The 15,974-nt window shown below is 41.5% G+C and overlaps 1 protein-coding gene across 1 annotated transcript in view; it reads right to left on the bottom strand.

Moving 5' to 3' along the window:
- kynu (kynureninase) overlaps positions 1–15,974 on the bottom strand; it is a 221,569-nt gene that overhangs the window by 130,423 nt on the left and 75,172 nt on the right. Inside the window, exon 3 of the mRNA XM_055638665.1 lies at positions 9,272–9,392. Coding sequence (XP_055494640.1) covers positions 9,272–9,392 — 121 coding nt within the window. The remainder of the gene's footprint in view (positions 1–9,271; positions 9,393–15,974) is intronic.

Here is a 15,974-nt window from a genome sequence, read left to right as displayed (position 1 = left end):
CCACCCCCCACCCTTTTACATTTTTCTCCCCCACTCCATCAGTTTGAAGACCTGAAATATCACCTTTCCATTCCCTCCACAGGTGCTGCCTGACCCTTTGAGTTCCTCCAGCACTTTACATTGTTCTCAGAACTACAACATCCGCAATTTCTTATGTCTTCAACAAGAAATGACATTTAAATACTCTGATCGAAAATGTGCTTTCTTGAATGTGGTTGGCCAGGCATTATAGACATGGTCTGCATGTGACCAAATTGAAACTGTCAATATGCAACTTAAATTGTGATATTTGTGATTATGTGCTTCATTCTACCATTAAAATGGACATTGTTAAAATACTCCACACCTGAATGGAAACTGAAAATGTGGGATTTTCTCCAGGCTACAGATTAAAACTATGTTCTAGTACACGTCAGCATTTTACTACCAGTGCACACTGCCCTGGGGAAGGCTGCTACAGAGAAGAGATGGTTGCCCACCTCTTCGCAGAGTGTGGATTTGTGAAGAGAGCCTGGAGAAGGATGCAAGGGTCCTTGTCAAAGTTTATCCCGAACAGGGGTCTCTGATTTACGGACTGTTCCCAGGAACACATTCTGAAACGTACGTCAAGTGCTGCTGCAAGTCATCAAATCAGTGAAATACATTATTTTATCTACCCAAAAGTTGTTGACCTCCCAGCGGAACGAGATGTCTGAACAGCAATGTTGCCGACTGGCTCGCTCAAGACTGCAGGAATACGTGCTTGGTGCAGCCAACACCGATGCTCTGTGGTGGAAGACCACAGTCCAGGGTCCTTCCGCTGCTAGACATTGGGTGGCAGGGTTTGGGAAAGATGCCCCACAAATGAGGGAAGGGATATCACCAGGGGGGAACATGACTGGCATGGCTGCTAAGTACAGTGAGATTTCTATGAACACTATCAAATACAATGCCAATGAATATATGTATAGGTGCTGGTAATATTGGAAGAATTTTGGCACACTTCTTGTTTTGTATTTATTTATTTATTTATTCGAATAATGATTTAAAAAAAAATTCTGGTACTGGCCATCTTTCAAACTCCGCCATCAAGTTTGATACATCCTCTCCAAGCAATTGACCACTGTAACAACCTCTCCCCTAGTTTCTAATTCCATCTTCCCTTGATATCCCTGTCATACCTCCACTTCACAAATGACAGCATTTCCAGAAATGTTCTGCCTTCTTCCATTAATTTCACAATCTATCTATCCTAAACTAACATTTAAAGCCCATGTATTACTCTTGCTACACTTAACTCTTTCCACAAGAAATCTTAGACTTCAATTGGTAAGTTTAGGACAATGCTGCTATTTTTCAAGCCTGCAATTAAAATGGTCGTCAGGGGGTAATTTAATGATTGGAACATGCCCCTGCTGTTTTGTTGTAGGCACCATTCTTGTGTCTGAATTCTGGCAAACAATAAAAGAAGGAGAAAAGAAAGTATTTGAAAACCAATCCATTATCCTACTGCTTTCTTGACTCTGGTACAAAAAATTCCCACTATTTGTAAAATCTCCTGAGAATTACCTATAGCCATGTCAAAAAAATGTGGTTTAACAATAGGTCACCATAGCAATGGCATTCTGTCGTAAATCAGTTGAATGCTCTGAAAGGTGAGTTTCAAATAAACTAAGCATTCACATTTGAAGAGATGTTTTCCAGATAAAGCAGTGAGTAAATTAATACTTATGCCGACATTTTAGAGAAATGAGGTTTGAAGTCGTCTGCACAGCAGAAATTAATATTAGAAGGCCGTAGAGGATCTGGGTGTTAGGCTTTCACTGAGAACAAACAAATCACAATAGAAAATAAGCCTGCTGTGGTTATCTCTGTCATTAAAGTAATGCTGACATTTATCCTGAGTGCACCTATAAATCTTAATGGTCTTTCCACTGTCATCCTGGCTTATCTACCAGTCCATTATCAAGATGTATATTAGATTTGTATTCATGTAGCACCCATGAAGCAAAACCTTCCAAGCATCTACACAGAAGTGTTACCAAATAATGTGAAACATCAAGCCATAATAGAAAGAATAGGCACTGCAGATAAATATAGGCTTATAATCAAAAGCACCGGCAACAGGCGTGTTTCAAGGAGCATTTATAAAGAACATAGAGAGACTAAAGGATTTAGGGAGGGAATTGCAGGACTGTGAACTTGGGTGTCAGGAGCATGAATTTCAATCAGTCTGAAGAAGGGTATCGGCCCGAAACGTCGCCTATTTCATTCGCTCCATAGATGCTGCTGCACCCGCTGAGTTTCTCCAGCATTTTTGTGTACCCGCATGAATTTCAATGTTAGGTTCATTTAAGTCTGAGGATGATCAAAAAAAGTCAATATTGTAGATTGAGAGAGCTATCAGAGTGTTGAGAAGCTAACAAAGACTAGGGCAAAGTTATGGAGGAAAATGAGAAATTAAAAATGTGGCCATTCATGAATCTAGAGCCAAAAATTACTTATTTTATCCTTTAATTTTGTTTTTCGTGATGAACAAATTTTATTGGAGAGCCTTTATTCACGTCATAGAAACATAGAAACATAGAAATTAGGTGCAGGAGTAGGCCATTCGGCCCTTCGAGCCTGCACCGCCATTCAATATAATCATGGCTGATCATCCAACTCAGTATCCTGTACCTGCCTTCTCTCCATATCCCCTAATCTCTTTAGCCACAAGGGCCACATCTAACTCCCTCTTAAATATAGCCAATGAACTGGCCTCAACTACCTTCTGTGGCAGAGAATTCCAGAGATTCACCACTCTCTGTGTGAAAAATGTTTTTCTCATCTCGGTCCTAAAAGATTTCCCCCTTATCCTTAAACTGTGTCCTATCTTCATGAACAAATGCAGTGTTTCTGGGGAGTGATTGAGTTCCTGCAATGTGGAAGACATGAAAGTCGTATTTGTAGGTCAGAATACTGAAGGACTGAACAGGATGAAAAAGGAAGCATATGACAGGTACGGGCAACGGGAATTGGGCGAGACTCTCGAGGAATGGAGTGGATGTAGGAGACAATTTAAGAAAGAAAGTAAGAGGACAAAAAGGGGCCACTAAATATCATTGGTAAATCAGGTTATAATGTTAATATACTAAGAGAAATAGAGCAGCAAGGAAAAAAGTGTCTATTCTTCAGGACCAAAGAAATAATAATGTGGAGCTCACCACATCATAAGGTCTAAAGGTCACAAGGAATAGTTAAATTAGGCTAGTCTGCCGACCAAATCTACTCTGCCATTCAATCATGGCTGATCTATCACTCCCTCCTAACCCCATTCTCCTGCTTTCTCCCCAGAACTGACATCTGTACTAATCAAGAATCTACCCATCTTAAAAATATCCACTGACTTGGCCTCCACAGCCTTCTGTGGCAAATAATTCCACAGATTCAAAGGTTTCAAAGGTCTCAAGGGTTTCAAAGGTCTTTTTATTGTCACGTGTACCAATTAAGGTACAGTGATCTGCGAATTACCACACAGCCATACTAAAAAAGCAACAGGACCCATGTCAGAGATTTTTGCATTATTGTTATATATTTCATATTTTGTTTGGGCAGCATGGTGGCATAGCTGTAGAGTTGCCTTTAGGCACCAGAGCTACTGCCTTGCAGCACCAGAGACACAGGTTCGATCCTGAGTATGGGTGCTTGTCTATTCGGAATTTGTATGTTCTCCCCATGACCTGCGTGGGTTTTCTCTGAAATCTTCGGTTTCCTCCCACACACCAAAGACGTCCAGGTTTATAAATTAAGTGGCTTGGAATAAACGTGTGTCTAGGGTAGTGTTAATGTACAGAGATCGGTGGTCGGTGTGGACTTGATGGGCTGAAGGGCCTGTTTCCACACTGTATCTCTAAACTAACCTAAAATTAAACACAGGTGGGTACTAGAAGACTGAAGAATAGCTAATGTTGTTGCATTATTTAAGAGCAGGAAGGATAAGCCAGATGAGCCTTACATTCTTAGTAGTGAAATTATGGCAGAAAATTCTAAGGGATAGGATTTATGATGTGGAAAATCAGGAGGTGGTCAGGGATTGCCAAAATAGCTTTGTTCAAGGGAAATCCTGTTTATTAATTTGATTTGAGTTTTTTGTGGAAGTTACATTGAAGATAGATAATGAAAGGGCTTGGTAAACTAATCCAGAGACTTCTGGAAAATGAGATCTAAGGCAAGCTGGCTAATTGGACCCCAAATTGGTTTGGTGTCAGAAGCGGAGGGTAACAGTAGAAGGATACATTTCTGATTGTAAGCCTGTGATCACTGGTGTACTGCAGGGATTGGTGCTAGGAAGAATGTTAAATACGTTTGGTGGTGTTAAATAACAATTGGTGGTGTTGAGGATCGCAAGGAAGATTGCACGGTGCGGGGGATACCGTCCTTCAGCCGCTTCCTGGTGAGGACGCGACTATTATTCGAGTCGCGTCCTCGCCCCCCCCCCCCCCCCCCACAGTGGCCTACCTACCTGGATTGGCGCGGCCTTTCCTGCCGGGATCGACCAGAGCTCCAGCAGCGGCGGGACAGCGCTGGAACATCGCGGGGCTGGCGATGCCTTACCGGGGGTCGCCGTCTGGAGCCCGGAGTGCTGGACCTGCAGCACCGACATCCTGGAGCTGCGGTTTGCGGAGCTCCCAACGCGGGCGGCGCTGATCAACAACGCGGGGTCCTGCGACTCTGACCGGCTCGACCTGTGGACTCAGGAGCTGCAGACTCCGTCAGCGGGAGGCGGCTGATCAGGAGGTCCGGGCCGCTGAGGAGGAGGATGTTCACTGTCGGGGTTCGGCGTCGGCGTTCTACCAGCCCGGCGTGAGGGCCTGAACATCGGGCCACCCGGGGCGGCGACTGCGGGTGCTCGGAAGGCCCAGACCACGGATGAACATCTGGGAAGATCGGAGGGGAGGCTGGCTGGACTATGGTGCCTTCCTCACCTTGGTGCCACTGTGTTGTGTTGTGTCGTGGACTTTCTGTGTTTGTGCTTTTTTTTAAATTTCTATTTTATTTTTTTAATATGTTTTAATATTTATTATTTATTTATTTTTATGATACTGACTGTAAAGGGAAATTCATTTTGTTGTCTCTAATTGAGACAATGACAATAAATTTGAATACAATACGAATACAAGTCTAAGGACACAGCAAGACATGGATCAGATGAAGATCTGAGGACAAAATAGGCAGATAGAATTTAATCCCATAAAGTGTGAAAGTATGCATAAGGAGGTCAAATAGGGGTAGGATAAACACAATAAATCATGAGGTGCAAAGGAATGTTTGTGAACAGATAGGGGAGAAGGTCAGAATATTTCACTCATGATAGGGGTATCAAAAGAAGAGAGCATCCATTTATGGTAGAAAAGTGTTTCAGAGGGAATTTGAGGGGATTTTTTTTCACAAAGACAGTAGTTGATACCTGGAGGTACCAGAGGAGGTGGTGGAATCAGCTACAATAACAATATTAAAGAGGCAATTGAAAGCACTTGAACAGGTGGAGATAGAAGGATATTGAACCTAATGAATGTGGATGAATGGGCATAGCGTAAATGGTCAAAAACACAGCGTGAATATGATGGGCTGAAGCTATACAGCCCCTGACTCCATGTATAGATCCTGACTTGGAAATTTAAAGTTCACAGCCTTCATGCCCTCAACACTGAAGGGGGACAGAAAGTTTGTGATTTTTTCCATGTGCCTAATGCCCTTGACCTTCTTTATGTGGACGATTTATAGTAACTATAAACCAGCACATCTTTAGTGGGAGGAAACCAGAACATCCCATGCAGGTCAATGTGTGCAAACCCCACGTAGACAGCATCTAAGATCAGGACTAGACTCAGATACGAGGAGCTCTGAGGCAGCAATGTTAACTACTGTGCAAAATTGCAACCTGTCGTCAGTGCTGTAGTTATGTTGTTGCCAAACTCCTAACCCTCCTGCTTATAGAGATTATGAATGAAGATTGATCCTTGCTAGGACATTGGCAGCAGAGATTTCAATGGGCGCCAGCCTTTGAAGTAAGGTATAAAGTAGTTATAAATTCAGAGACAGGAAGAGAGTCAAGCAATGTTACCTACATGCAAGTTCCAAGAGATGACTGCAACTGAATTCCACCCTGTATCTGTTTTTTCCCATACATGATAGAGTGGACCTGTGTTTCAGAATACACTTGCATTTCAAAGAACAGGTATATCTGCATTCCAGGAAGCACTTGCTCATTCGATGTATACTTGGAGTTTGGTGTGTGCAAACATAAAATTGTGCAATGGTAGGGTAATGGATATCTTAATCTCAGTGTACATGTGAAGCCAGCAGCACAAACTTTAGGATTGATAGACATTGCTCAAAATTTACACAATTGCAAATTCTGGAGTAATATTGGCTGAATGCAGCATTGTCAAATTGTATTATATTTTTATCCCTCAAGTGGCCTTATATTCTAATAACCCTAATATGATAAAGAGCAAAGGATTTCTTCCTAGTAATCTGTCCAATAATTTATGCTCAATCAATGTTACAAAATAAGATTGTATTGTTATTATTTCTGGGCTAATTATCTAACATCCTCTTACATTACAGGAGTGACCACACTTATCAAGTATTTAATTTAGTATAGACTATTGGGAATTGACTATAAACATCCTGAAGTTGAGAAAGTAACTACATTCAAATGCTTTATAGTTTGGATAATTACATTATCATTTGATATTACATGGACAAGTCTACCAGAAAATAAAAACTAATATAAATTATGTTATAAGGTCATAAGGTCATAATGAATGGAGTAGAATTAGTAGAATCAAGTCTACTCTGTTATCCAATCATGGCTGATCTATCTCTCCCTCCGAACCTCATTCTCTTGCCCGATCCCATAACCTCTAACACCTGTAATAGTCAATAAACTATCGACCTCTGCCTAAAAAATATCCACTGACTTCACCTCCACAGCCTTCTGTGATAAAGAATTCCACAAATTCACCACCCTCTAACTAAATAATGTTTTCCTCATCTTCTTCCAAAAAGAACATCCTTTAACTCTAAGGCTATGACCCCTTGTCCTAGACTCTCCCACTAGTGGAAACATCCTCTCCACATCCACTCAATCCAAGCATTTCACTATTTTGTATGTATCTAGCATTAAGCACATTTTGGAGCTATGGCCACAGAGCCATCGAGTCATACAACACGGAGAGAGCCCATTGCGGCCTACCTTGTCCAATGGCGACCAAGATAGAAACATAGACATAGAAACATAGAAATTAGGTGCAGGAGTAGGCCATTAGGCCCTTCGAGCCTGCACCGCCATTCAATATGATCATGGCTGATCATCCAACTCAGTATCCCGTACCTGCCTTCTCTCCATACTCCCTGATTCCCTTAGCCACAAGGGCCACATCTAACTCCCTCTTAAATATAGCCAATAAAATGGCCTCAACTACCCTCTGTGGCAGAGAGTTCCAGAGATTCACCACTCTCTGTGTGAAAAAAGTTCTTCTCATCTCAGTTTTAAAGGATTTCCCCCTTATCCTTAAGCTGTGACCCCTTGTCATGGACTTCCCTAACATCGGGAACAATCTTCCTGCATCTAGCCTGTCCAATCCCTTAAGAATTTTGTAAGTTTCTATAAGATCCCCTCTCAATCTCCTAAATTCTAGAGACTATAAACCAAGTCTATCCAGTCTTTCTTCATAAGACAGTCCTGTAGATAATCATGTACACTAATGCCACCTATCAACATTTGGCCAAACCCCTCCAAACCTTTCTTATTCAAGTATTTGTCCAAATGTCGTTAAATGTTGTAATAATGCATTAGGAGTCATAAGGTCATAAGGAGTAGAATTAGGGCATTTGGCACATCAAGTATATGCCATTCAATCATAGAAACATAGAAACATGAAATATAGGTGCAGTAGTAGGCCATTTGGCCCTTTGAAATAGCACCGTCATTCAATACAATCATGGCTGATCATACAAAATCAGTACCTCATTCTGGCTTTTTCCCCATATCCCTTGATTCCCTTAGCCCTAAGAGCTTAATCTCTCTTGAAAACATCCAGTGAATTGAATTCACAACTCTCTGGGTGAAAAGGTTTTTCCTCATCTCAGTCCTAAATGGCCTACCTCTTATTTTTAAACTGTGACCCCTGGTTCTGTACTCCCCCAACATCGGGAACATTATTCCTGCATCTACCCTGTTTAATCCTTTAAAAATTGTATATGTTCTATAAGATTCCCTCTCATCCTAACTTCCAGCGAATACAAGCCCAGTCGACCCATTCTTTCATCATACTGTATGTCAGTCTTGCCATCCCAGGAATTAACCTGGTGAACCTACGCTGCACTTCCTCAACAGCAATAATGTCCCTCCTCAAATTTGGAAACCAAAATTGCACACAATACTCCAGGTGCGGTCTCACCAGGTCGCAGTACAAATGCAGCAGGACCTCTTTGCTCTTAAATTCAAATCCTCTCGCTATGAAGGCCAATATGCCATTGGCTTTCTTCACTGCCTGCTGTACCTGCATGCTTACCTTCAGTGACTGATGTACAAGCACACCCAGGTCTCGTTGCACCTCCCCTTCTCCTAGTCTGACACCATTCAGATAAGAATGGGCGACGTTTCTGGTCAAGACCCTTCTTCAGACTGAAGAATTTCTCGACCCGAAACGTTGCCCATTCCTTCTCTCCAGCAATGCTGCCTCACCCACTGAGTTACTCCAACATTTTGTGTCTACCTTCAATTTAAACCAGCATCTGCTGTTCTTTCTTACATCATTCAGATAATAATTTGTCTTCCTGATATCCTCACATTTTCCACATAATATTGCATCTGCCATGCTTCTGCCCACTCACCCAACCTAACCAAGTCACCCTGCAGCCTCATAGCATCTTCCTCACAGCTCACAATGCCACCTAACTTTGTGTCATCCGTTTGATGGCTGATCTATCTCTCCCTCCAAACCTCATTCTCCTGCCTTCCTCCCATAACCTCTGACACATGTACAAATCAAGAAATACCTGCCTTAACTACCTCCTCTGGCAGCTCATTCCATTTACTGACCACACTCTGTGTGAAAAGGTTTCCCTCAGGTTCTTATTAAATCATTCCCCTCTCACCTTAAAGCTATATCCTCTGGTTCATGATTTCCTTGGTCTAGGTAAAAGCCCGTGCATTCACCTTATCTATTCCCCTCATAATCTTATGCACCTCGGAGGTGAAGAAAGTTTTCACTGAAAATAACTTCAAAATGTCACTTACGTTTTAGCCCAGTTGTCAAGCTCTTCATTTATATAAGCCTTTGTTTTCTTTGGTTGCAGTCCAAGGGAGTGTCCACACAAGTAAACACACTCTTCCTCCCCTTTTACCAAAGCTGGGTCAGCTTTAAAATAGGAAACTAGATGTTAGTGTCATTCAGGCTTACTAAATATATTGTCTTACTCTTTGGTATGATTCACAACGATGTGCAAGGCTGGAAGCTAATTCCATTGAAAACACATGCAAAATTCATGTTGTTTATCTCGAGAAGTTACAAAAAAGAAACTTTCTTTTGTACTCATCACTCTGCACCAGCAATTAGCACTTGCTTGTTGGTACCAACATGAAGGTGATTTAACATGGATTTCTACTGTTCTGTTGACCATGATTCTAAAAGCACTTTATGTAATTATCTGGTAGCGTAATTTGTTTCAATGGCAGTTTCGAATATGTCAAAAGCAATATGAGATTAGTGAGCAGGTGGTATTGTCACAAAAGTGATTTGAAATACTTGATGACCTAAGGAGGTATTTTACCTCGACTGTCACTGTGCCAGAGCAGCTTCATACACGTTTGTTCTGCATGCATTAACAATCAGGCCATGAAGGGAACTAAAATATTGTAGTTTAAACTGGAAGCTATTTTGAGAATAACCATTTGTACTGATCAGCTGCAGGAACAGTGGATGTGGGTTACTGTGGAGGGATCAGCAGAGGCCAATAATAATTTTGTACATTAATAATGTGCAATGCTCTTATCTTTTCGGGATCAACGTGATGAAAGAATGGGTCGACTGGGCTTATAGTCACTGGAATTTAGAAAGATGAGAGGGGATCTTACAGAAACAAATATACATTTTAATGGATTGAACGGGCTAGATTCAGGAAAAATGTTTCCGATCTTGGGGGAGTCCAGAACCAGAGGTCACAGTTTAAGAATAAGGGAGAGGCCATTTAGGACTGAGATGAAGAAAAACCTTTTCACCCAGAGGGTTGTGAATCTGTGGAATTCTCTGCCTCAGAAGGCAGTGGTGGGCAATTCACTGGATGTTATCAAGAGAGTTGGTTATAGCTCTTAGGGTTAATGGAATCAAGGGATATGGGGAGAACGCAGGAATAGGGTACTGATTTTGGATGATCAGCCATGATCATATTGAATGGCGGTTGTAAGGGCCGATGGCCTACTTGTGCACCTATTTTCTATGTTTCTATGTAACATGGAAAGGTAACTTGTCATGACCTTTGAGTCAATCCAGTGGAGGCAGAAACTGGGTAATATAAAAGTACTAATTTTCTAGAGAAACAAATACTCTCTTGGAGACCTCAGTAGAATTTGAGGTGGGATGAAGGGTTCATATCTATGCTGTATCTTTCAATCGATTCTGCTGTATCCTTCAATCAATTACATAGAAAAGGAAAGCTTGAACTTATCTTATCCTACCAGAGAAATGTTCATAACCCAAACAATTTGCAAGTCTGTAAATGTGACTGTGAACTGTGTTTCAACATGGCAGGAGATCCCTGCAGCTCTGCATCCACTGACAAATCTACCTTGCTAGACGCTGAAATCAATGATGGCAAGTCAAGTCAAGTCAAGTCAAGTTTATTCGTCACATACACATACGAGATGTGCAGTGAAATGAAAAGTGGCAATGCTCGCGGACATTGTGCAAAAAGACAAACAAACAAACAACCAAACAAACTATAAACACAATCATAAACACACACATATTCTTTTACATATTAAATATTGGAAGGAAAAACATTCAGTAAAGTTAGTCCCTGGTGAGATAGTTTACAGTCCGAATGGCCTCTGGGAAGAAACTCCTTCTCAACCTCTCTGTTCTCACAGCATGGCAACGGAGGCGTTTGCCTGACTGTAGCAGCTAGAACAGTCCTTTGCATGGGTGGAAGGGGTCTCCCATGATTGGGCTATACACAGTTCTGGCACTTGTAAATGAGGTGTCCTTACACATTTAAAATACATTTGGATAGATACTTGGTAAGGGAAGTTGCTGAGGGAGATTGGCCCAATGCAGGCAAATGGGATTAGTTTAACATGCATCAAGGTCTGCCTGGACAAGGTGGACCAAATTGCACATCTCTTGTTACACAATTCAATGATTAAATTACCTTTGTTCCACCCATTATCCACTCACACGTCTGCTATGTGAATTAACGTGGGGATAGGAAGGAGAGATAGATCAGCCATGATTGAATGGCGAGTAGACGATGGGCCAAATGGCCTAATTCTACTCCTATCTCTTATGATCTTATCCACTTCTTTCACTCTTTATCAGTTCTGACCACAAACATTAACAGATAGGCCAAGGCCACCAATGCCGTCTGCTCTGACCGCATCTAAAGTTGTCTGCAAGCCGGGTCCACCAACTTTGCAGGTCCTTTCCTGCAAACGGGCTGCCTGTTGAGCTAGGGCCACGGACTGTGCCGTGCTCACCCCCTTCGGCCATTTCCATGCTGGGAACATCGATGCTGCCATCTCCAACAGCTTCCCCTTGGGTCCTACTGCTCCCTTGGCCACCCTTCCCCCCTTTGCTAACCATGCCACTGCTCCTACCCTCCACTCCCCAATCACCCCTCAAACCTCTCTCCACTCTGAACTCCCAGCTTTCCTTTATAGTACCAACCCAGAGCCTCCCTCTCCTCCTATGCCCTCCTCGGAGTTTAGGTCTGACCCCACCCCCAACTCTTGTCACGTTTTTACCATGCCCCCATACGTCAACCTCTCCACTGTTGAATTCCATGTGGTAGCTGGTGTAAAACTGCCGCTACATGTTAAAAGAAGCCACACACAGGCAACTTTTATTCCATAATGTGAAGTTCAGGACCTGGATTGTCAGGACCATGGTAAACTATCCCAACAGCAACAGACCCGAATCCTTCTTTGCTCTGGTAGATCTGTAACTAGGAGGGGAGGGTAGTCAGTCAGTCTACCCCATGACAGAAAGGAGGGGGGGGGGGGGGGGGGAGTTGTACAGTTTGATAGCCACAGGGAAAAAGGATCTCCTGTGGCGTTTTGTACTGCATCTTGGTGGAACTAGTCTGTTGCTGAAGGTACTCCTCGGGTTAACCGTTGTGTCGTGGAGGAGATGAGCTGTATTGTCCAGTATTGTATACTACTGCAGTTGTGGACTTACAAATGTATTATTTATTTGTATCATAAATTCCCAGCTCATTTTTGCTATGTCCTCAGTAATTAAACCAAGTGTCCCATATCCCTTTTTAATCACCTTATCTATCTGTGCTGCTGTTAACAGGGATCCTTATCCCTGTACATAAGACTACATTTCCCTCATTGCTTCCTTGTGTTGATGTGTTTGTTATGTACATCATAGCCTTAATAATCCCTCCCAAAATAAAACACCACACTAATTCCATTTGCTTTGTTTCTACCCATTTTACCAACTGACCAATGTTGGTCAGTAGCTGAAGATTACTCACTTCACAACCCACACCATCAATTCTTGTGTTGTGTGTGCATTTACAAACATGTCACTTGCATTCACATCCAGCTTGATTGTGCTCTCAAAAGTAACAAGTATCCTTACACTAGGTACACAGTGAGAAATCATTCAAGATGGCATTGTGAACCTCAAGGCCATGCAGAAGAGCACACGCAAGCCCAGAGCGTGTGACAGAAGAGGCACACCGACTCACTACCTACCCATCTCCCCATCCGTAAACTCATAAGGACATAAGTGAGAGGAGCAGAATTAGGCCATTCGGCCCATCAAGTCTACGCCATTTAATCATGGCTGATCTATCTCTCCCTCCCATCCCCATTCTCGTACCTTCTCCCCATAATCCTTGACACCCATACTAATCAATAATCTATCTATCTCTGTCTTAAAAATATCAATTGACATCCTCCACAGCCTTCTGGGGTGAAGAATTCCACAGATTCACCACCCTCTGACTGAAGAAATTCCTCCTCATCTCCTTCCTAAAGGAATGTCCTTTAATTCTGAAGCTATGACCTCTGGTTCTAGACCCTCCCACCAGTGTAAACATCCTCTCCTCATCCACTCTATCTAAGCCTCCCACCTCTCCCATCTGCCATCCCCTGCCCCTTCTGTGGAAGAGATTGCAAATGCTACACTGCCCTCATTAGCCATTTCACAACAAATATAACTGTAATAGAAGCAAATCATCTTCCATGCTAAGGGAGTGCCAAAATAGGGGAAAAAATGGCCAAAGGCAGAATGGAATTTTTAACTAGGTTGTCACTGGTACATAGAAGCAATATTCAACAGAGATAGCAAGCACAAACTGATCCTAAAAATATCAGAGTATCACCATCCAAGTCTCTTTTCTCCCTGCTGTGTCCTGTTGTCTGTGGGATCACTTCTTTCTGTCTGTGGTTACCCTCTCTCTGCTTCATCAATTTATATACCTTTTCCTCTTTGATTTTACATGCCAACTACAAATTTATTGAGCTATCTTGTCCATGGTCCTTAGAAAACACACCTCATGTTTTATTGATTACTAGCTGTTTCTACTTTTGCAGATGCAGTTTACCAGAACCAATATAGTTTACTCACATTCAGATTAGTTTATTGTCATATACACCAGGGCAAAATGAAATTCATTGCTTGCATTGCCGCTCACAGAGTAAGCAACATAAAACAGTATACATGTTAATGATAGATATAACCATAAATACAACAACTATTATAAAGATTAGTGCAACCACACGGAGATATTCCTTAATTGGCATCCTCAGACTAATTGTCTGGCATTCTGTCATAAGTGTTGCTTAAATCAGGAACATAATCTTTTGATTATTTCAGTTCCTACTTTATTTTTTTTTATCCCGTATCAGTGTATTCAATATATTAACCTCTTTCATGGACCATACTTTGTTAGTAGGTTCCCAGTAGAATTAATGCATTGCCCTGTCCCAGGCTAACGGTTAGTTTCAAATGTAATACTAGAGTTTCAATTAGTGCCCTGGCTTTCATCTTCTGGAAATGTTATATCAAATTCTGTTTCAACACATACTTTGCAAATAATATTTAATTCTTCACGGATCATCATGTTCTGTTTCTCAATCCTAAACCATTTTATTAGAGTAAATGCATGTTATGTTTGCTTTAACTATCTTTTCAACACTGTTCCATCAAAGCAACAACACTGAGACTAAGATGCACAAGAACATTCAAATGCATTTATGCATTTGAAATGTTTTTCCTATTTGTTATTTTACATCTTCTTGGAGGGTGGTTTGGTTACATTCAGGCGCAACACATCAAATTAAAAGTGCCTCTATTTTTAGCATTGAAAATTGATGAAGTGATGAAGGATAATAAGTATTAAACATTTCCATCAGAAATGATGTGAGGATGGAAGCCAATAGATAGAAACTGCACATTACAAACGACAAGGTAACACAAATGCATGTGATCTGGACATTTAAAAATGCTGGCTTATTCATGCTTTCTTGTTTTCTTCAATTATAAATCATCATGTCAGTTGAATCGATATTGCAGTGAAATCAATATCATTAAAAGGGTTTTTACAGTTGCAATGATATGTCACAAACTTCAATTTTTTCTATGTACATCAATTATACTGATTCTGTTGAAAATACTGCCATAATCATTTTACTCATACTTCCCTACATTAGAACAAACACTATAAATCTTGTTGGTTGTGTTAAGGTTCCATCTTTCTTCTCCAAGTCAGAATGGTCAGATTATTATATTTTAATCTATTAGAAACAGCAAATGAAGGACAAAAGATAGATGGAAATTGTTTCAGTACAATAAAGCCAGACAAAGTTCATGAAACAATGAGCAGTAGAATGTGATAAATTTTGGATGCAATACTGACAAAAAGTTTGATATTTCACAAGAAATTCCAAAAACATGCTAATGGCCATTGTGACTTCGGACGATAAAGATTGTCAGTGAGAAATGACAAGCAGCTGATCTGATTTCTCAAGGGTTTTACTCTTCTGGTTGAGTAAGCCTCCTCAATGACTATTCGGAAGATAAATTGAGTGTAATAACAAGGCAAGATGATGCATCATGGAGATAGTGTTGAAAGTGAGTCACATAGATAGTTTATTTGCTGTCCTGGATGGGGATGGGAGTGCTCGGTCACTGGGGGGAAGGGTAAAGTGGGAAGTGAAACCAAGGAAAAACAAGAGAAACAGGACGCCAGACCTAACCTGGAAAATTCCAACCTTATTCAACCATGATCCATAAGATATAATAGCAGAATTAGGCCATTTAACCTATAAAGTCTGCTCCACCATTCAATCATGGCTGATCTAATTTCCCCTCTCAACCCTATCCTCCACCCACTCTCCCTGTAACCTTTGAACCCTCACTAATAAATATTTAATCAACCTCTGTTTTAAAAATACCCAATGACTTGGTCTCCACAGCCGTCTGTGGCAATGAATTCCACAGATTCACCACCCTCTGGCTAAAGAGATTTCTCCTCTATTTCATTCTGAAGGTACGTCCTTTTATTCTCAGGCTGTGCCCTTCTGGTTCTAGACTCTACCATTACTGGAAACATCCTTACCACATCCACGCGATCTAGGCCTTTCATTATCTGGTATGTTTCAAAAAGATGCCCCCTCATCCCTCTAAACTCCAGCGAGTACAGGCCCAGAGCCTTAAGGGCCTATCCCACTTACGCGACTTTTCAGCAACTGTCTTCGACCTTCAAGTTCG

Source organism: Leucoraja erinacea, chromosome 7 (assembly GCF_028641065.1).
Source record: "Leucoraja erinacea ecotype New England chromosome 7, Leri_hhj_1, whole genome shotgun sequence".
Classification (NCBI taxonomy): Eukaryota; Metazoa; Chordata; class Chondrichthyes; order Rajiformes; family Rajidae; genus Leucoraja; species Leucoraja erinaceus.
This window is presented reverse-complemented; position numbering and strand designations above follow the sequence as displayed.